General features: G+C 47.0%; 1 protein-coding gene across 1 annotated transcript in view; it reads right to left on the bottom strand.

Moving 5' to 3' along the window:
• The window catches only part of MYRIP (myosin VIIA and Rab interacting protein), a 609,431-nt gene that overhangs the window by 183,114 nt on the left and 405,745 nt on the right, over positions 1 to 20,572 (bottom strand). Inside the window, 1 exon segment of the mRNA XM_089672529.1 lies at positions 3,269 to 3,405. Within this exon segment, the coding sequence (XP_089528655.1) occupies positions 3,269 to 3,405 (137 nt within the window).

The raw sequence follows: 20,572 nt of genomic DNA on the forward strand, positions 1-20,572 counted from the left end.
AAACGCCGGCCGGGCGTTTGCGGAGCGGCACCATAGACGAGAATAGGAGGCTTCAAAGCCTCCTGACTCGACCAGAGGCGTCCGTTTTGCAGCGACGCAACGCGACGCGACGCAAACGCTCCTGTTAGAACAGCACCATGTGCTGTAATGTGCAGAATTGGCAGAGGAGTTTGGGAAGCGGTAAAAACGCTTCCCAAACGCCTCTCTGCCGCCTGCACACAAGGCTAGTGTGAACGTAGCCTTACAGTGCATGTTTGGTGCATTTTCTGGATTCACTCACCCAGAAACCTGGACATGTTACTCAAGAAATGCACCAATACAAAATACAGTAGGAATTTCCCATGGGACTTTGAAGGCCATAATATAAACAGAAAATTTCAATATAAATGTACAGCAATCTTTTGTCTACAAAGTTTGTTAAAAGACATAAAATTACATATCGGCCGGTATACTAAGCAGTATAAAATGTAACAAAATACCCAAAACGGTCCCTGATTGGGGGATAACTATAATATATCCATAGTGTTAAACATATCCACACTCATCCCAAACTGGGACAGATCCAACATGTTTCAAGATATTCTTTTTTTCCCTTCCCCAGGGGTACAAAGGGTGTGACATATACTGTATCACTAATTGTATATAGACAGAAAAACTAGCCAAAGTAAAACCATTCCATAGGACAAGAGTGCCTTGAGTGCTCCGGTCTCACCAACCATCAGCCACAAGTAGAATGCAAACATTGAGGCCACTGGAACTGCAGGCCTCAGAAATCTATAGATTCTTCCTCACAATATGTCACTAGATCTAGAGCGGGCTCATAACTCCAAAAAAGACAGCCTTTTTAGTGCCTCAATTTCTTTAGATGTATGTTTTAGAACAAAGGGTGTTAAACTGGGGGCCCTCCAGCTGTTGTGAAACTTCAAGTCCCATCATGACTCTGCCTTTGGGAGTCACTGTTAATCTTGTAATGCCTCATGGGAATTGTAGTTTGGTAACAGCTGGAGGGCCGTAACACCCGTGTTTTAGAATATCTGTAACATTGAGACTTGGACAAACAGCAAATTAAAATTTTCTGTTTATATTATGGCACTCAAAGTTCAATGGGAAATTCATTCTGTACTTTGTATTTGACTAGGGATATTGGCCATTTAATACTGATCTACAAACACGCTATATTTTATTATAAATGAACCAAAAACACACTGCGGGTGCATTTGTGATGCATTGTTGGTGTGTTTCCTATAGAAAGCAATGTGTTTTTGGAACAGGGCACCAAAGATGCAGCTTGCAGGTCTTTTCAAAATGCACACTGATGCGCACTGATGCGAAGAGTTCCATAGGATTTAAAGAGAAATATTTTTATTGCCTTTTTGGTGCACATTACAGCTGTGTTTTAACACAGCAGTATGAAAGAGACCTTAATAACAATTGTTTTGCTTTGCACAAAAGTCCCTTTAAAGGGGCTCAAAAAAAGTGCCCCTGCTGGCCACTGCCAAATTTTGCTGAATCCAATCCAAAGCACGATGGAAAGTATTCAACATTCAACACTTCGAGAATGTTGGATGCTAGTGTCAACCTGCTGGGCTATGTGGTTTCAACCACCAGCCTCTATGTCACTCCAGGACACAGTAGTGACATAGGAGCCAGTGAATGGAACCAAAGAGTGCAACGGGGGACCACTGGTATGCCAGATGATGATCTATCAGCAAGCCTAGATCTTCAAAACTACGGTGTTTGGCAGTGCAGGCATCAAGGTATTCACTGCTTCCTTTGCAGTAATGCAACGTTACCCTGATCAGTTATCCTAATAACTGTATGTAATTCATCCAAACCCTATCACTATCTTCTTTGCTGAACAGAGTGGTCTACATATAAATTTAAAGAAAAATATAAATGAAGACAAGTGAAATAGGAAAAAGAGATCACACTGGGAAATAGATATGAAACATAGCTTTACATTTAATTTTCCTGCAAATAGATTATAAGACTAAATAACATGTTAGCACCCTATATTTATTATTGGTATTATTTAACAGCATCCATGAGCATTCTCTCTTCTGGTGTTTGCAGTGGGAATGTACCAGGCATGATACACCTGTGACAAGGGAAGATGGGGCTCCATGGAAAGAGGTGGATCCTAGAACAAACAGAACTCTGGAAAATGTATGGAATATCAAGTGAAATTTTAAATGTACCAACGTGTGTACCAGAATCTGGTGTGCTGTGAGATGCCCAATGGCAATGATATTAATGAAGTGCTGTAAGACACTTCATTCATGTGTCTGTGACAGATATAGCCTTGTTTAATAAAAGTCTGGGTTGGAAGACTAGGCACTTTCTTTCATGAGGCTACTACATAACAGGAGAGCACTGAAAAACTTCATTTAAGGTTTGTGATGACTTAAAAACCTAAATCTGACATGATACAGTATCTTGATTTTTAAAGTGATAAGAAATCCTATTTTTTTCTATTTTCTGAAGAAAGGCTCATAATTAATAATATGATGATTCTTTATTTATTTTTTTTTCTAAATTTTTTCTTCATTCTCCTGTATCCGATCTCCATGCCACAGGCACCTCCCTCCTATTTGCAGGTGCCTCCTTAACTTGTCAGCTGCTAAGCAGACACCAATGCATGTGTGCTCCCAGCCGCTGCTGGTTGCATCCATAACCACACACAGTGCCAACAATCCATACCCCTACACCTATGCCCTATTGCTCTTTCATACCTGCCTGTAGAACTTGGAAGCTAAGAATAGAGGTACAGATTGGAGGACCCACTGGCAGTCAAACAGGAAAGCAGGTAAGTCCTTACAGACAGGAAGACCAGGGCAAGGCATTGGGCATTCTTTATCCTAGTGCAGGGATGTTTACTTTTTTTGTAAATATTTAACTTTGCCCCTTGGCTTCAGTCTTCCTAATTTGACTTCAATATGATATATAGCATTACTGACCAATGACAAAGGTTAGGAAGGGTGTTACCAAGCTAGTCTTTAAAAAGAAGAGTAGAGATCTGTATACAACATCAGCTGCCTATATCACTGGGTCTACTGACCATTCTGACATAATCTAGTTTTGTTAAAGGTTAACTGAAACAGCTGAAAAGATGGCATAAAAGAAATGCCAGTTAGGAAGAACAGATTTAGGCTGTTTTGTGGACGATTTTTATTAAATATTAATGCAACAACAAAATTCGCCACTCTATACGTAGGCGAGAAATATAGAGAAACAGTTTTATAGAAAATTTGTCCAGAAATATCCTTACCTAAAATTTCAGCACTTGCTCCGCTTTCAAGCCTATGCTTTCTGTACAAATTCTTCAGCACTTTGGCACTGCCAAAACGTTTGAAGCGACTTTTCACATTATTGTAATACCATTCCAATGACTGAGTTCTCAGTAGCCTAAAAGAAAAATTGAAACATGTATAAGTATAATACATAGTTCTCTTTCATTTATAAGGCCACACATTTGTACATTTCTAAAGTACTCACAGAACAATAAATTTAGACTACTCTCAAAGTCTTAAAGTGACGCAATACAATATCAATATTCTCCAAAAATAATCCATAAACATCCACTACTTAATGGACCTGTAATCTATTGCTCATGAAATTGTTTTCTTGCTGTGTTTTTCTGCCTCCTTGTAAGGTCCTTCATGAGGTTCGGAACCTCTTGTTTTTTTCCCCCTTACTTCTGTTTGAAATGAGCAGTGCACAATAGTTGTGGTCATATGCCCTGCTCTACAAACAGTACAAATCCCATGGTCCATAGACCATAATCCTTAGTCTGCCTGGGGAACGAGCAAGAAAGGGTGACTGACTACATTCCTACATACAGTTGGACCGTGAAGAAGGAGCATAGCCACCCTCTGACAGGAAGTAAGATCACAGCAGCAATAAAAAAAATTTGGAGGAGGCTGAGAGCAATAGAAGGGACTATTTTTTTTAAAATACATACTTGAATAGATTTTGATCTTTAAACCAGACTTTGGGGTCCCTTAAAACAACTCGTTCTTTATTTAAAATACAAAAAAAACAAAAAACAAAAATAAAAGCTTACTGCAAAGCAAACAATAAATTATTGTCTGTTTTGTTGGCCACATTACCAATTTCTACTGTGATAAGGAGAGATGATTGTTGAAGGGCATTCAGAATCTGTCTACACCCTGTGGTTTCCTCTGCCACCATCTACTTCACTACTTTGCCCTGCAGTGGCATGGGGTTGCAGGTAAAACTTTACAGTGTGGTGGAGAATTCCAGCATCTGACACTCCCAGAAGTGTGTCAGCTGCTGAACACCCTACAACAAGCTTCTCTCCGTAACATAGTTGAGTTGGGTGGTGTTGCACAGGTAAGTATTGTTTTCTTTGTAGGATGGTGTTTTTTTTTTAAACAAGAAATAGTTGCTATAAAGCAATACATTATAGTAACCATAATGACAAAGCTCACGTGGTATTGAGATAAAGTGTTTTGTCCTGGCCAGCTCTATACTTGACTATAATTTCAGGATCAGTTGCAATGTTGTAATAGGATACACTGCACCCCCAGAATCCTTTTAGAAATACAGGCTAAGCAAATGTACAACTAAAGCAACATTTTCAGCAGAGAAAGCCCAAGGAAATGTCAGGGATACCATATTCCAAGATGCTGACTTCTGGGATAAGTACAGGTGCAAGGGATCAGAAATAATGGAAAGCCTGACTATAAACTAAAAACTGTTGCCATAACTTCAAGAAAGAGACATTTGATTCTTGTGTTAAAGGATCCAGTTCAGATGCCGATGCAATTTAAGCAGCTTAAACCAGCGTCTGGACCAGATCCTTAACTATGCGTACTTGGTGGTGAATATGTCAGGTTAAGGCACATCAGGTGATGGCAAAATTAAGTCAGATTATGGCAACGTTAAACAGTACAAATTACTTCTAATCTGTATGTTTGTTTGTAGTAAGCATGGTTTATCTGGATAGTATAAAAGAAATGGCTTTAAATAGACAAGCCGTGATTTGTCAAAATTGTGATGATTATGGCTTATAGCTCATGAAAACCCCAAATCCACAATCTCAGAAAATTTAAATATTGTGAAAAGGTGCAATATTCTAGGCTCAAAGTGTCCCACTCTAATCAGCTAATTAAGCCATAACACCTGCAAAGGGTTCTTGAGCTTTTAAATGGTCTCTCAGTCTGGGTCAGTAGGAATCACAATCATGGGAAAGACTGCTGACCTGACAGTTGTGCAGAAAACCATCATTGACACCCTTCATCAGGAGGGAAAGCCTCAAAAGGTACTTGCAAAAGAAGTTGGATGTCCCCAAAGTGCTGTATCAAAGCACATTAATAGAAAGTTATGTGGAAGAGAAAAGTGTGGAAGAAAAAGGTGCACAAGCTGCAGGGATGACCGCAGCCTGGAGAGGATTTTCAGGAAAAGGCCATTCAAAAGTGTTGGGGACTTTAACAAGGAGTGGACTGAGGCTGGAGTCAGTGCATCAAGAGCTACCACACACAGATGGATCCTGGACATGGGCTTAAAATGTTGTATTCTTCTTGTCAAGCCACTCCTGAACAACAAACAATGTCAGAAGTTTCTTACCTGGGCTAAAGAAAAATAGACCTGGTCTGTTGCTCAGTGGTCTAAAGTCCTCTTTTCTGATGAGAGCAAGTTTTGCATCTCATTTGGAAACCAAGGACCCAGAGTATGGAGGAAGAATGGAGAGGCACACACTGCAAGATGCTTGAAGTCCAGTGTGACGTTTCCACAGTCTGTGTTGGTTTGGGGAGCCATGTCATCTGCTGGCGTTGGTCCACTGTGCTTCATTAAGTCCAGGGTCAACGCAGCTGTCTACCAGGAGATTTTGGAGCACTTCATGCTTCCTTCCGCAGACCATCTTTATGGGGATGCTGACTTCATTTTCCAGCAGGACTTGGCACCTGTCCACACTGCCAAAAGCACCAAAACCTGGTTCAATGAATGTGGGATTACTGTGCTTGATTGGCCAGCAAACTCGCATGAACTGAACCCCATAGAGAATCTATGGGGCATTGCCAAGAGAAAGATGAGAGACATGAGACCGAACAATGCAGAAGAGCTGAAGGCCGCTATTGAAGCATCCTGGTCTTCCATAACACCTCAGCAGTGCCACAGGCTGATAACTTCCATGCTACACCGCATTGAGGCAGTAATTGCTGCAAAAGGGGCCCAAATCAAGTACTGAGTACATATGCATGCTTATACTTTTCAGAGGTCCGATATTGCTCTATGTGCAATCCTTGTTTTAGTGATTGCATGTAATATTCTAGTTTTCTGAGATTGTGGATTTGGGGTTTTCATGAGCTGTAAGCCATAATCATCACAATTATGACAAATCACAGCTTGAACTATCTTGCTTTGCATGTGATGAGTCTATCTCATATATTAGTTTCACCTTTTAAGTTGCATTACTGAAATAAATGAACTTTTGCACGATATTCTAATTTTCCCCTGTATATACAGTTGTGCTCAGAAGTTTGCATACCCTGGCAGAAATCGTGAAATGTTGGCATTGATATTGAATATATGACTGATCATGCCAAAACACTGGCTTTTAATTAAACATAGTTATCATATGAAGCCATTGATTATCACATAATATCTTGGCTCTTTAATAAATCATAATGATAACAGAAATCACCAAATTAGCCCTGATCCAAAGTTTACATACCCTGGAATGTTTGGCCTTGGTACAGCCACTCAAGGTGACACACACAGGTTAAAATAACAATTCAAGGTTAAATTCCCACATCTGTGGCTTTTTAAATTGCAATTAGTGTCAGTGTATAAATAGTCAATGAGTTTGGTAGCTCTTACATGGATGCACTAAGTAGGCTAGATCCATGAGGATCAGAAAAGAACTGTCAAAATGCCTGCATACAAGGTATTAGAATTTTATAAAAATGGAAAAGGATATAAAAAGATGTGGCTGCAAAGAAAAACTCACAGGTAACCTCATGAGAAATACAGGCTGCTCTGAAAAAAGACGGTGTGGTTGTTTTGGAGCACAATACGACAATACTTGAAGAAAAATGAGATGTATGATCAAGTTGCCAGAAAGAAGCCTTTACTGCACCAATGCCAAAAAAAGCTTGGTAAGGCATGCTGTAACCAAGGGCGGACTTTCCATTTGGAAACTCGGGCACTGCCTGAGGGCCCGGGGTCAGTAGGGGGCCCCATAAGATGCCCCTGGTACCTTTTTCATAGGCTTTTTTGAGTTTGGGCAGGGACACAGGGGCCCCATGATCTCCTATTGCCTGCGGGCCCCATGAGTTGTCAGTCCACCCCTGGCTGTAACTGGGATTTTTTGTGGGGTTGGCACAGAAAAGGATTCTTTCTGGCAACCTGACCATGCAGCTCATTTTTCTTCAAGTATCATCCTATTGCGCTCCTTCAAAAGTTCCTGCTTTTTCTACAGCAGCCTGTATTTTCATGAGGTTACCTGTGGGTTTTTCTTTTTATCTTGAACAATTCTTTTGGCAATTGTGGCTACAATCTACCTGTATTTGGCTTGGTATCAAGAGATCCCTTAATTTTCCACTTCTTAATTAGTGATTTAACAGTATTGACTGGCATATTCAAGAATTTGGACATCTTTTTATATCCTCTTCAATCTTTATAAAGTTCCATTACCTTGTTACACAGGTCTTTTGACAGTTCTTTTTTGATCCCCATGGCTCAGTACCTAGCTTGCTCAGTGCATCCACGCATGGGCTAACAAACTAATTGACTATTTATACACTAATTGCAACTTCCAAAGCCACAGATATGGGAAAGTAACCTTTAATTGCCATTTTAACTTGTGTGTGTCACCTTGTGTGTTTGTACCAAGGCCAGACATTCCAGGATATGTAAACTTTTGATCAGGACCATTTGGCTGATTTCTGTTATCATTGTGATTTAAAAAGGAGCCAAACAACCATGTGATAATAAATTGCTTCATATGATCACTATTAGAGATGAGCGAATCGAAGTATCCGAAGTGGAATTCGAGTCGAATTTCGGAAAAATTTCGATTCGTGCCGAATCCGAAAAACAGCCTAATTCGGACGCGCGAATCGAAATTTTTCCGAAAATGGCGGCTGACATGTGCGGCGACGGAGCGGGGATGTCGGGGAAGGCGCGCAGACAAGGCGCGCTGCCCCATAATGCATTCCTCAACGACATGTGATCGCATCAGCCAATCAGCAGCCAGCCAGCCAGCACTGTGTAATGGTCGAGGTATATATAGCGGCCATTTTGGAAATCTTCATTTGCCTGCAGTCATTGAACAGAGGCAGACCGCTCTGTACTAGGGACAGGGACAGAGTTAGGGCCACAGAAACGAGAATTGGGGACAGAGAGAAGTTACTTAGGGACAGAGAACCATTACTCAGGGACACAGACTTGTTAATGAGGGCCACAGAATCGTTATTTAGGGACAAAGAAACGCTAGTTAGGGCCACAGAATTCATACTCAGGGACAGACAGAATTGTTACTCAGTGCCAGAGAATTGTTACTTAGGGCCACAGAAACGTTATTAGGGCCACAGAATTTTTACTCAGGGACAGACAGAATTGTTACTGAGTGCCAGAGAATTGTTACTCAGGGACAGACAGAATTGTTACTGAGTGCCAGAGAATTCTTACTCAGGGCCACAGAATTCATTCTCAGGGACAGACAGAATTGTTACTCAGGGACAGACAGAATTGTTACTGAGTGCCAGAGAATTGTTACTCAGGGACAGACAGAATTGTTACTGAGTGCCAGAGAATTGTTACTCAGGGACAGACAGAATTGTTACTGAGTGCCAGAGAATTGTTACTCTCACAGACACAAAATTGTTACTTGCACAGACACAGAATTGTTACTTGCACAGACACACAATTGTTACTCAGGGCCACAGAATTCATACTCAGGGACAGACAGAATTGTTACTGAGTGCCAGAGAATTCTTACTCAGGGCCACAGAATTCATACTCAGGGACAGACAGAATTGTTACTCAGGGACAGACAGAATTGTTACTGAGTGCCAGAGAATTGTTACTCAGGGACAGACAGAATTGTTACTGAGTGCCAGAGAATTCTTACTCAGGGACAGACAGAATTGTTACTGAGTGCCAGAGAATTGTTACTCTCACAGACACAAAATTGTTACTTGCACAGACACAGAATTGTTACTCGCACAGAGACAGAATTGTTACTCAGGGCCACAGAATTCATACTCAGGGACAGACAGAATTGTTACTGAGTGCCAGAGAATTGTTACTCAGGGACAGACAGAATTGTTACTGAGTGCCAGAGAATTGTTACTCTCACAGACACAAAATTGTTACTTGCACAGACACAGAATTGTTACTTGCACAGACACACAATTGTTACTCAGGGCCACAGAATTCATACTCAGGGACAGACAGAATTGTTACTCAGGGACAGACAGAATTGTTACTGAGTGCCAGAGAATTGTTACTCAGGGACAGACAGAATTGTTACTGAGTGCCAGAGAATTGTTACTCTCACAGACACAAAATTGTTACTTGCACAGACACAGAATTGTTACTTGCACAGACACACAATTGTTACTCAGGGCCACAGAATTCATACTCAGGGACAGACAGAATTGTTACTGAGTGCCAGAGAATTGTTACTCAGGGACAGACAGAATTGTTACTGAGTGCCAGAGAATTGTTACTCTCACAGACACAAAATTGTTACTTGCACAGACACAGAATTGTTACTCGCACAGAGACAGAATTGTTACTCAGGGCCACAGAATTCATACTCAGGGACAGACAGAATTGTTACTGAGTGCCAGAGAATTGTTACTCAGGGAAGACAGAATTGTTACTGAGTGCCATAGAATTGTTACTCAGGGACAGACAGAATTGTTACTGAGTGCCAGAGAATTGTTACTCTCACAGACACAAAATTGTTACTTGCACAGACACAGAATTGTTACTCGCACAGAGACAGAATTGTTACTCAGGGCCACAGAATTCATACTCAGGGACAGACAGAATTGTTACTGAGTGCCAGAGAATTGTTACTCAGGGACAGACAGAATTGTTACTGAGTGCCAGAGAATTGTTACTCTCACAGACACAAAATTGTTACTTGCACAGACACAGAATTGTTACTTGCACAGACACACAATTGTTACTGAGTGCCAGAGAATTGTTACTCAGGGACAGACAGAATTGTTACTGAGTGCCAGAGAATTGTTACTCAGGGACAGACAGAATTGTTACTGAGTGCCAGAGAATTGTTACTCAGGGACAGACAGAATTGTTACTGAGTGCCAGAGAATTGTTACTCTCACAGACACAAAATTGTTACTTGCACAGACACAGAATTGTTACTCGCACAGAGACAGAATTGTTACTCAGGGCCACAGAATTCATACTCAGGGACAGACAGAATTGTTACTGAGTGCCAGAGAATTGTTACTCAGGGACAGACAGAATTGTTACTGAGTGCCAGAGAATTGTTACTCTCACAGACACAAAATTGTTACTTGCACAGACACAGAATTGTTACTTGCACAGACACACAATTGTTACTCAGGGCCACAGAATTCATACTCAGGGACAGACAGAATTGTTACTGAGTGCCAGAGAATTGTTACTCAGGGACAGACAGAATTGTTACTGAGTGCCAGAGAATTGTTACTCAGGGACAGACAGAATTGTTACTGAGTGCCAGAGAATTGTTACTCTCACAGACACAAAATTGTTACTTGCACAGACACAGAATTGTTACTCGCACAGAGACAGAATTGTTACTCAGGGCCACAGAATTCATACTCAGGGACAGACAGAATTGTTACTGAGTGCCAGAGAATTGTTACTCAGGGACAGACAGAATTGTTACTGAGTGCCAGAGAATTGTTACTCTCACAGACACAAAATTGTTACTTGCACAGACACAGAATTGTTACTTGCACAGACACACAATTGTTACTCAGGGCCACAGAATTCATACTCAGGGACAGACAGAATTGTTACTGAGTGCCAGAGAATTGTTACTCAGGGACAGACAGAATTGTTACTGAGTGCCAGAGAATTGTTACTCTCACAGACACAAAATTGTTACTTGCACAGACACAGAATTGTTACTCGCACAGAGACAGAATTGTTACTCAGGGCCACAGAATTCATACTCAGGGACAGACAGAATTGTTACTGAGTGCCAGAGAATTGTTACTCAGGGAAGACAGAATTGTTACTGAGTGCCATAGAATTGTTACTCAGGGACAGACAGAATTGTTACTGAGTGCCAGAGAATTGTTACTCTCACAGACACAAAATTGTTACTTGCACAGACACAGAATTGTTACTCGCACAGAGACAGAATTGTTACTCAGGGCCACAGAATTCATACTCAGGGACAGACAGAATTGTTACTGAGTGCCAGAGAATTGTTACTCAGGGACAGACAGAATTGTTACTGAGTGCCAGAGAATTGTTACTCTCACAGACACAAAATTGTTACTTGCACAGACACAGAATTGTTACTTGCACAGACACACAATTGTTACTGAGTGCCAGAGAATTGTTACTCAGGGACAGACAGAATTGTTACTGAGTGCCAGAGAATTGTTACTCAGGGACAGACAGAATTGTTACTGAGTGCCAGAGAATTGTTACTCAGGGACAGACAGAATTGTTACTGAGTGCCAGAGAATTGTTACTCTCACAGACACAAAATTGTTACTTGCACAGACACAGAATTGTTACTCGCACAGAGACAGAATTGTTACTCAGGGCCACAGAATTCATACTCAGGGACAGACAGAATTGTTACTGAGTGCCAGAGAATTGTTACTCAGGGACAGACAGAATTGTTACTGAGTGCCAGAGAATTGTTACTCTCACAGACACAAAATTGTTACTTGCACAGACACAGAATTGTTACTTGCACAGACACACAATTGTTACTCAGGGCCACAGAATTCATACTCAGGGACAGACAGAATTGTTACTGAGTGCCAGAGAATTCTTACTCAGGGCCACAGAATTCATACTCAGGGACAGACAGAATTGTTACTCAGGGACAGACAGAATTGTTACTGAGTGCCAGAGAATTGTTACTCAGGGACAGACAGAATTGTTACTGAGTGCCAGAGAATTGTTACTCTCACAGACACAAAATTGTTACTTGCACAGACACAGAATTGTTACTTGCACAGACACACAATTGTTACTCAGGGCCACAGAATTCATACTCAGGGACAGACAGAATTGTTACTGAGTGCCAGAGAATTGTTACTCAGGGACACCTAATCGTTGAATTAAATAGTATGTCAGACAACATGCAGAGGAGTGGCAGAGGAGGCAATGTTTTAGGAGCGAGCAGACGTGGCAGCAGAGGAAGGGGTCGAGGCAGCAGTATTCGCAGCCAGAGGCCAGTGCTCCCGGTGTCATCCAGCGGTCGTGTCTCCACCGACAACCCTGCCGTCATTGATTGGTTGGCTCGGTCGTCTTCCTCTTCCCAGGTCACCTCTGACACCTACAGCCAACGGTCGGTGGGTACGTCAGACACAACCGTTAGTTGGCATGGCCCGGGACCAAGCCCACTGAAATCACGTGTCCTCTACCTGCCCCTGTCCTTTGCTGTTCCCTCACCAAGCGAAGTATCGCATGCTGTGGGCTCAGCCCCACTGTACAGTGAGGAAGAGCTAACAGAGGGCGGTCAGGAACGGGGGGAGACATCGGCCTTTTCAGCAGCCAAGCGAACAAGTACTGGCGAGGAGAGTGGCTCGGTAGCCGGTCTAGAGACAGGTCTGTCTCCTGACCCAGACGCAGCCGAGGGGGCTAGTAGTGAGGCGGAGACCCTACTTGATGATGAGGAGGTTGATCGCACTTGGCAGCCTCGTCGTCATCAGGCAATTTCTTCCGCATCATCAGGAGAAGAGGGTGGCAGCTTGGCAGCGAGCAAAACAGTCGGTGGGTTGCCCAGGAGACAGCAGCAGGGTCGCATCAGTGTCAGTGGAGCCAAACGTCCACGGAGTAGAGCACCAGCTCCACTGCAGCCTACCACCACGGCCAGTAGTGGTGCCGGTGCGCACGGAGGAAGTAGCAGTCAGCCAGTGAAGAGTAGCGGGGGCAAAGTTTCCTACTCGGTGGTGTGGCAATTTTTCCTCAAGCCGCCCGAGGAAGTAAACGTAGCCGTATGTCGACTATGTGGCCAGAAATGCAAGCGTGGCCAGGGGGCCCATGTTGGGACTACAGCGTTGCGTCAGCATATGCAGCGTCACCATTCGGTGGCCTGGGAAAACCGTGATAAACATACGGCGGTTCTGCCTGCCCCAGCCCCCGCTCCATCACCCGCTCCGTTACTTGCTCCGTCACCCGACGTCGTCAATCGCCCTCTATCAGCCAGTCAAGGCTCCAACACCTCTGCTGAGGGGAGTTGTCGCTCATTGGCATCTTCCGCTCGTTCAGATGCTCCTTCTCCTGCTACTCCTCTTCTCGGATTCCGTCAACAGTCTTTCTTGGAATCCGTATCCAAGAGACAACAGTTTGCGAGCACGCACCCGACGGTGCAAAAGCTGAACGTCCTCCTGTCCAAGTTGCTGGTGCTGCAGTCCCTCCCTTTCCAACTGGTGGACTCAGCACCTTTCCGAGAAATGATGGCTTGTGCCGCGCCGCGGTGGAGAGTGCCAAGCCGTCATTTCTTTGCCCAAAAGGCAGTGCCAGCCCTGCATTCACATGTAGAAGAGATGGTGGGCCAGTCTTTGAGCATGTCGGTCTCTGCCAAAGTGCACGGCAGCGCCGACGTGTGGAGCTGTAACTACGGTCAGGGACAGTACATGTCATTTACGGCCCACTGGGTGAACGTGGTGCCGGCACAGCCGCACCAGCAACTTGGACAGGTCACGACGCTTTTGCCTCCACGTTTGCACGTCCTTGGTCCAGCAAGCATGTCCGCCTCTACCACCTCTTTTTCCGCCGTGTCCTCAGCCGCCACCCCCGTGCCAAGTCCCATTACCCGACCGGCATATCACATGTGCAGGGCGCAACGGTGTCACGCTGTGCTGCACCTGGTATGCCTTGGCGAACGTAGTCACACAGGGGAGGAACTGCTGAGTGTAATGAACAGAGAAATCGACAGATGGCTGTCTCCGCGCAAACTAAAAATCGGAACCATGTTGACTGACAACGGAAAGAACATGGTGTCTGCTCTGCGTCAAGGAAGGTTGTGCCATGCGCCATGCATGGCTCACGTGTTCAATCTGGTTGTCAAGCGGTTCCTAAAATCCACCATCCCACTGCAAGACATCCTTAAAATGTCACGTAAACTGTGCATGCATTTCAGCCATTCCTACACCGCAAAGAACACCCTCATTGAGCTGCAGCGGCAGAACGGAATTCCACAGCATCGCCTGATCTGCGACGTTGCAACAAGGTGGAATTCAACCCTACACATGTTAGACCGCCTTTACGAGCAGCGAAAGGCCATCACCGATTTCCTGATGTTACAAGCGGATAAAGGTACTCCCCTGTGTAACTTAGATGTCAGCCATTGGCAGCTCATGCGTGACACCTGCCGCTTGCTCAGGCCCTTTGAGGAGGCCACGCTATTCGTGAGTCGGCAGGACTATGGGATGAACGACGTCATTCCTCTGTTGCACGTCCTGGAACAAATGCTGTTAACAATGGCTGGTCAGGGTGCGGTAGACGTGGCGCACAGATCTCAACGCCACATGACCCCTGTGGGGGCAGGACAGGAAGAAGAGGAGGAGGTAGAGGAGGACATTTGTGCTCAGGAATTATTGAGTGAAATGGGTGGTTTTTCCACTCAGCGGACAGGAGTGGAGGAGCAGGAGCATCTGGTAGAGGAGGAGGAGGAGGAGACAGAGGACCCAGACGCACCGTGGCAGTATGCTGTGGAGATGGAGGCAGGGAGTCCCTCGCATTCCTTGGCACAAATGGCCCATAGCATGCTCGGTTGCTTGCGTAGCGACAGCCGAATAATAACCATCAGACAGAGGGATGACTTTTGGCTGTCCACCTTGTTGGACCCTCGCTACCGGTCCAAAATGGTGGCCTTTTTCACACCTGCTGAGAGGGAGGCCAAAATTACGTACTATAAAAACCACCTATGTAGTCAGTTGGTCTCTGCCTTTGTGCGCCAACGTCCATCCTCAGACACTGTGGGCCCTGTGCGCTCGCGTTCCGCTGGCATGGCAGCAGGGGAGGGGTGGGGTGGTAGGAGCAGTGGCAGCTCCACCAGCAGCGGCTGCCTCAGTCTGCAGTCGATGATGAGTAGCTTTCTTCACCAGCGCAGTGAGGAAACTACTAACCAGCCGCAGCAGCAGCAGCAGCATCAGGTGGACCTGGAGCAGGAGCTCAAACAACAGGCTTGGGCCTACTTGGACAGCACCCTGCCAACCGAGGTAGACAATCCCCTTGACTACTGGGCAACGAAACTTGACCTTTGGCCCCAACTAGCTGAATTTGCCCTTGAAAGGCTGTCATGCCCGGCCAGTAGCGTGGCATCGGAGCGCGTGTTTAGTGCGGCAGGAGGTATTGTAACTCCGCGGAGGACACGACTGTCCACCCAAAGTGTGGAGAGACTCACGTTTGTGAAAATGAATCAGGCGTGGATTAGTCTGGATTTCAAACCACCAGTTCCTGACACAACTGACTAAATCCGCCATGAATCATGCCTCAAACATGTGCCACTTTCAGGTCTCCTCACACTGCTGGTGTGTTGAATTTTTTGACATAGGGTGCTGGCAGATTACGGGCCTCCTATAGCTGCTGCCAGGCCCCTAATCTGCCATAGGCCCCTATATACCGCCTCCTCCTGCTGCTGCCAGGTCCAGAGTCTCTCATGGGTCCCTGTACGGCCTCCCATTGCTGCTGTCTCCATCGCCACACTCTGCTGCCATGTGCCACTTTCAGGTCTCTTCACACTGCTGGTGTGTTAAATTTTTTGACATAGGGTGCAGGCAGATTACGGGCCTCACATAGCTGCTGCCAGGCCCCTAATCTGCCATGGGCCCCTATATACCACCTCCTCCTGCTGCTGCCAGGTCCAGAGTCTCTCATGGGTCCCTGTACGGCCTCCCATTGCTGCTGTCTCCATCGCCACACTCTGCTGCCATGTGCCACTTTCAGGTCTCTTCACACTGCTGGTGTGTTAAATTTTTTGACATAGGGTGCTGCAAGATAACGGGCCTCACATAGCTGCTGCCAGGCCCCTAATCTGCCATGGGCCCCTATATACCGCCTCCTCATGCTGCTGCCAAGTCTAGAGTCTCTCATGGGTCCCTGTACGGCCTCCCATTGCTGCTGTCTCCATCGCCACACTCTGCTGCCATGTGCCACTTTCAGGTCTCTTCACACTGCTGGTGTGTTAAATTTTTTGACATAGGGTGCAGGCAGATTACGGGCCTCACATAGCTGCTGCCAGGCCCCTAATCTGCCATGGGCCCCTATATACCGCCTCCTCATGCTGCTGCCAAGTCTAGAGTCTCTCATGGGTCCCTGTACGGCCTCCCATTGCTGCTGTCTCCATCGCCACACTCTGCTGCCATGTGCCACTTTCAGGTCTCTTCACACTGCTGGTGTGTTAAATTTTTTGACATAGGGTGCTGCAAGATAACGGGCCTCACATAGCTGCTGCCAGGCCCCTAATCTGCCATGGGCCCCTATATACCGCCTCCTCATGCTGCTGCCAAGTCCAGAGTCTGTCATGGTCCCTGTACGGCCTCCCATTGCTGCTGTCTCCATCGCCACACTCTGCTGCCATGTGCCACTTTCAGGTCTCTTCACACTGCTGGTGTGTTAAATTTTTTGACATAGGGTGCAGGCAGATTACGGGCCTCACATAGCTGCTGCCAGGCCCCTAATCTGCCATGGGCCCCTATATACCACCTCCTCCTGCTGCTGCCAGGTCCAGAGTCTCTCATGGGTCCCTGTACGGCCTCCCATTGCTGCTGTCTCCATCGCCACACTCTGCTGCCATGTGCCACTTTCAGGTCTCTTCACACTGCTGGTGTGTTAAATTTTTGGACATAGGGTGCTGCAAGATAACGGGCCTCACATAGCTGCTGCCAGGCCCCTAATCTGCCATGGGCCCCTATATACCGCCTCCTCATGCTGCTGCCAAGTCTAGAGTCTCTCATGGGTCCCTGTACGGCCTCCCATTGCTGCTGTCTCCATCGCCACACTCTGCTGCCATGTGCCACTTTCAGGTCTCTTCACACTGCTGGTGTGTTAAATTTTTTGACATAGGGTGCAGGCAGATTACGGGCCTCACATAGCTGCTGCCAGGCCCCTAATCTGCCATGGGCCCCTATATACCGCCTCCTCATGCTGCTGCCAAGTCTAGAGTCTCTCATGGGTCCCTGTACGGCCTCCCATTGCTGCTGTCTCCATCGCCACACTCTGCTGCCATGTGCCACTTTCAGGTCTCTTCACACTGCTGGTGTGTTAAATTTTTTGACATAGGGTGCTGCAAGATAACGGGCCTCACATAGCTGCTGCCAGGCCCCTAATCTGCCATGGGCCCCTATATACCGCCTCCTCATGCTGCTGCCAAGTCCAGAGTCTGTCATGGTCCCTGTACGGCCTCCCATTGCTGCTGTCTCCATCGCCACACTCTGCTGCCATGTGCCACTTTCAGGTCTCTTCACACTGCTGGTGTGTTAAATTTTTTGACATAGGGTGCAGGCAGATTACGGGCCTCACATAGCTGCTGCCAGGCCCCTAATCTGCCATGGGCCCCTATATACCACCTCCTCCTGCTGCTGCCAGGTCCAGAGTCTCTCATGGGTCCCTGTACGGCCTCCCATTGCTGCTGTCTCCATCGCCACACTCTGCTGCCATGTGCCACTTTCAGGTCTCTTCACACTGCTGGTGTGTTAAATTTTTGGACATAGGGTGCTGCAAGATAACGGGCCTCACATAGCTGCTGCCAGGCCCCTAATCTGCCATGGGCCCCTATATACCGCCTCCTCATGCTGCTGCCAAGTCCAGAGTCTGTCATGGTCCCTGTACGGCCTCCCATTGCTGCTGTCTCCATCGCCACACTCTGCTGCCATGTGCCACTTTCAGGTCTCTTCACACTGCTGGTGTGTTAAATTTTTTGACATAGGGTGCAGGCAGATTACGGGCCTCACATAGCTGCTGCCAGGCCCCTAATCTGCCATGGGCCCCTATATACCACCTCCTCCTGCTGCTGCCAGGTCCAGAGTCTCTCATGGGTCCCTGTACGGCCTCCCATTGCTGCTGTCTCCATCGCCACACTCTGCTGCCATGTGCCACTTTCAGGTCTCTTCACACTGCTGGTGTGTTAAATTTTTTGACATAGGGTGCTGGCAGATTACGGGCCTCCTATAGCTGCTGCCAGGCCCCTAATCTGCCATGGGCCCCTATATACCGCCTCCTCATGCTGCTGCCAAGTTCAGAGTCTGTCATGGGTCCCTGTACGGCCTCCCATTGCTGCTGTCTCCATCGCCACACTCTGCCATGTGCCACTTTCAGGTCTCCTCACACTGCTGGTGTGTTGAATTTTTTGACATAGGGTGCTGGCAGATTACGGGCCTCCTATAGCTGCTGCCAGGCCCCTAATCTGCCATAAGCCCCTATATACCGCCTCCTCATGCTGCTGCCAAGTCCAGAGTCTGTCATGGGTCCCTGTACGGCCTCCCATTGCTGCTGTCTCCATCGCCACACTCTGCCATGTGCCACTTTCAGGTCTCCTCACACACTGCTGGTGTGTTGAATTTTTTGACATAGGGTGCTGGCAGATTACGGGCCTCCTATAGCTGCTGCCAGGCCCCTAATCTGCCGTAGGCCCCTATATACCGCCTCCTCATGCTGCTGCCAGGTCCAGAGTCTCTCATGGGTCCCTGTACGGCCTCCCATTGCTGCTGTCTCCATCGCCACACTCTGCTGCCATGTGCCACTTTCAGGTCTCTTCACACTGCTGGTGTGTTAAATTTTTGGACATAGGGTGCTGCAAGATAACGGGCCTCACATAGCTGCTGCCAGGCCCCTAATCTGCCATGGGCCCCTATATACCGCCTCCTCATGCTGCTGCCAAGTCCAGAGTCTGTCATGGTCCCTGTACGGCCTCCCATTGCTGCTGTCTCCATCGCCACACTCTGCTGCCATGTGCCACTTTCAGGTCTCTTCACACTGCTGGTGTGTTAAATTTTTGGACATAGGGTGCTGGCAGATTACGGGCCTCCTATAGCTGCTGCCAGGCCCCTAATCTGCCATGGGCCCCTATATACCGCCTCCTCATGCTGCTGCCAAGTTCAGAGTCTGTCATGGTCCCTGTACGGCCTCCCATTGCTGCTGTCTCCATCGCCACACTCTGCTGCCATGTGCCACTTTCAGGTCTCTTCACACTGCTGGTGTGTTAAATTTTTTGACATAGGGTGCAGGCAGATTACGGGCCTCACATAGCTGCTGCCAGGCCCCTAATCTGCCATGGGCCCCTATATACCACCTCCTCCTGCTGCTGCCAGGTCCAGAGTCTCTCATGGGTCCCTGTACGGCCTCCCATTGCTGCTGTCTCCATCGCCACACTCTGCTGCCATGTGCCACTTTCAGGTCTCTTCACACTGCTGGTGTGTTAAATTTTTTGACATAGGGTGCTGGCAGATTACGGGCCTCCTATAGCTGCTGCCAGGCCCCTAATCTGCCATGGGCCCCTATATACCGCCTCCTCATGCTGCTGCCAAGTTCAGAGTCTGTCATGGGTCCCTGTACGGCCTCCCATTGCTGCTGTCTCCATCGCCACACTCTGCCATGTGCCACTTTCAGGTCTCCTCACACTGCTGGTGTGTTGAATTTTTTGACATAGGGTGCTGGCAGATTACGGGCCTCCTATAGCTGCTGCCAGGCCCCTAATCTGCCATAAGCCCCTATATACCGCCTCCTCATGCTGCTGCCAAGTCCAGAGTCTGTCATGGGTCCCTGTACGGCCTCCCATTGCTGCTGTCTCCATCGCCACACTCTGCCATGTGCCACTTTCAGGTCTCCTCACACACTGCTGGTGTGTTGAATTTTTTGACATAGGGTGCTGGCAGATTACGGGCCTCCTATAGCTGCTGCCAGGCCCCTAATCTGCCGTAGGCCCCTATATACCGCCTCCTCATGCTGCTGCCAGGTCCAGAGTCTCTCATGGGTCCCTGTACGGCCTCCCATTGCTGCTGTCTCCATCGCCACACTCTGCTGCCATGTGCCACTTTCAGGTCTCTTCACACTGCTGGTGTGTTAAATTTTTGGACATAGGGTGCTGCAAGATAACGGGCCTCACATAGCTGCTGCCAGGCCCCTAATCTGCCATGGGCCCCTATATACCGCCTCCTCATGCTGCTGCCAAGTCCAGAGTCTGTCATGGTCCCTGTACGGCCTCCCATTGCTGCTGTCTCCATCGCCACACTCTGCTGCCATGTGCCACTTTCAGGTCTCTTCACACTGCTGGTGTGTTAAATTTTTTGACATAGGGTGCTGGCAGATTACGGGCCTCCTATAGCTGCTGCCAGGCCCCTAATCTGCCATGGGCCCCTATATACCGCCTCCTCATGCTGCTGCCAAGTTC

This window comes from Staurois parvus, unplaced genomic scaffold (genome assembly GCF_062004578.1).
Source record: "Staurois parvus isolate SC_StPar_1 unplaced genomic scaffold, SC_StPar_1.0 ptg000130l, whole genome shotgun sequence".
In the NCBI taxonomy this organism is placed as follows: domain Eukaryota; kingdom Metazoa; phylum Chordata; class Amphibia; order Anura; family Ranidae; genus Staurois; species Staurois parvus.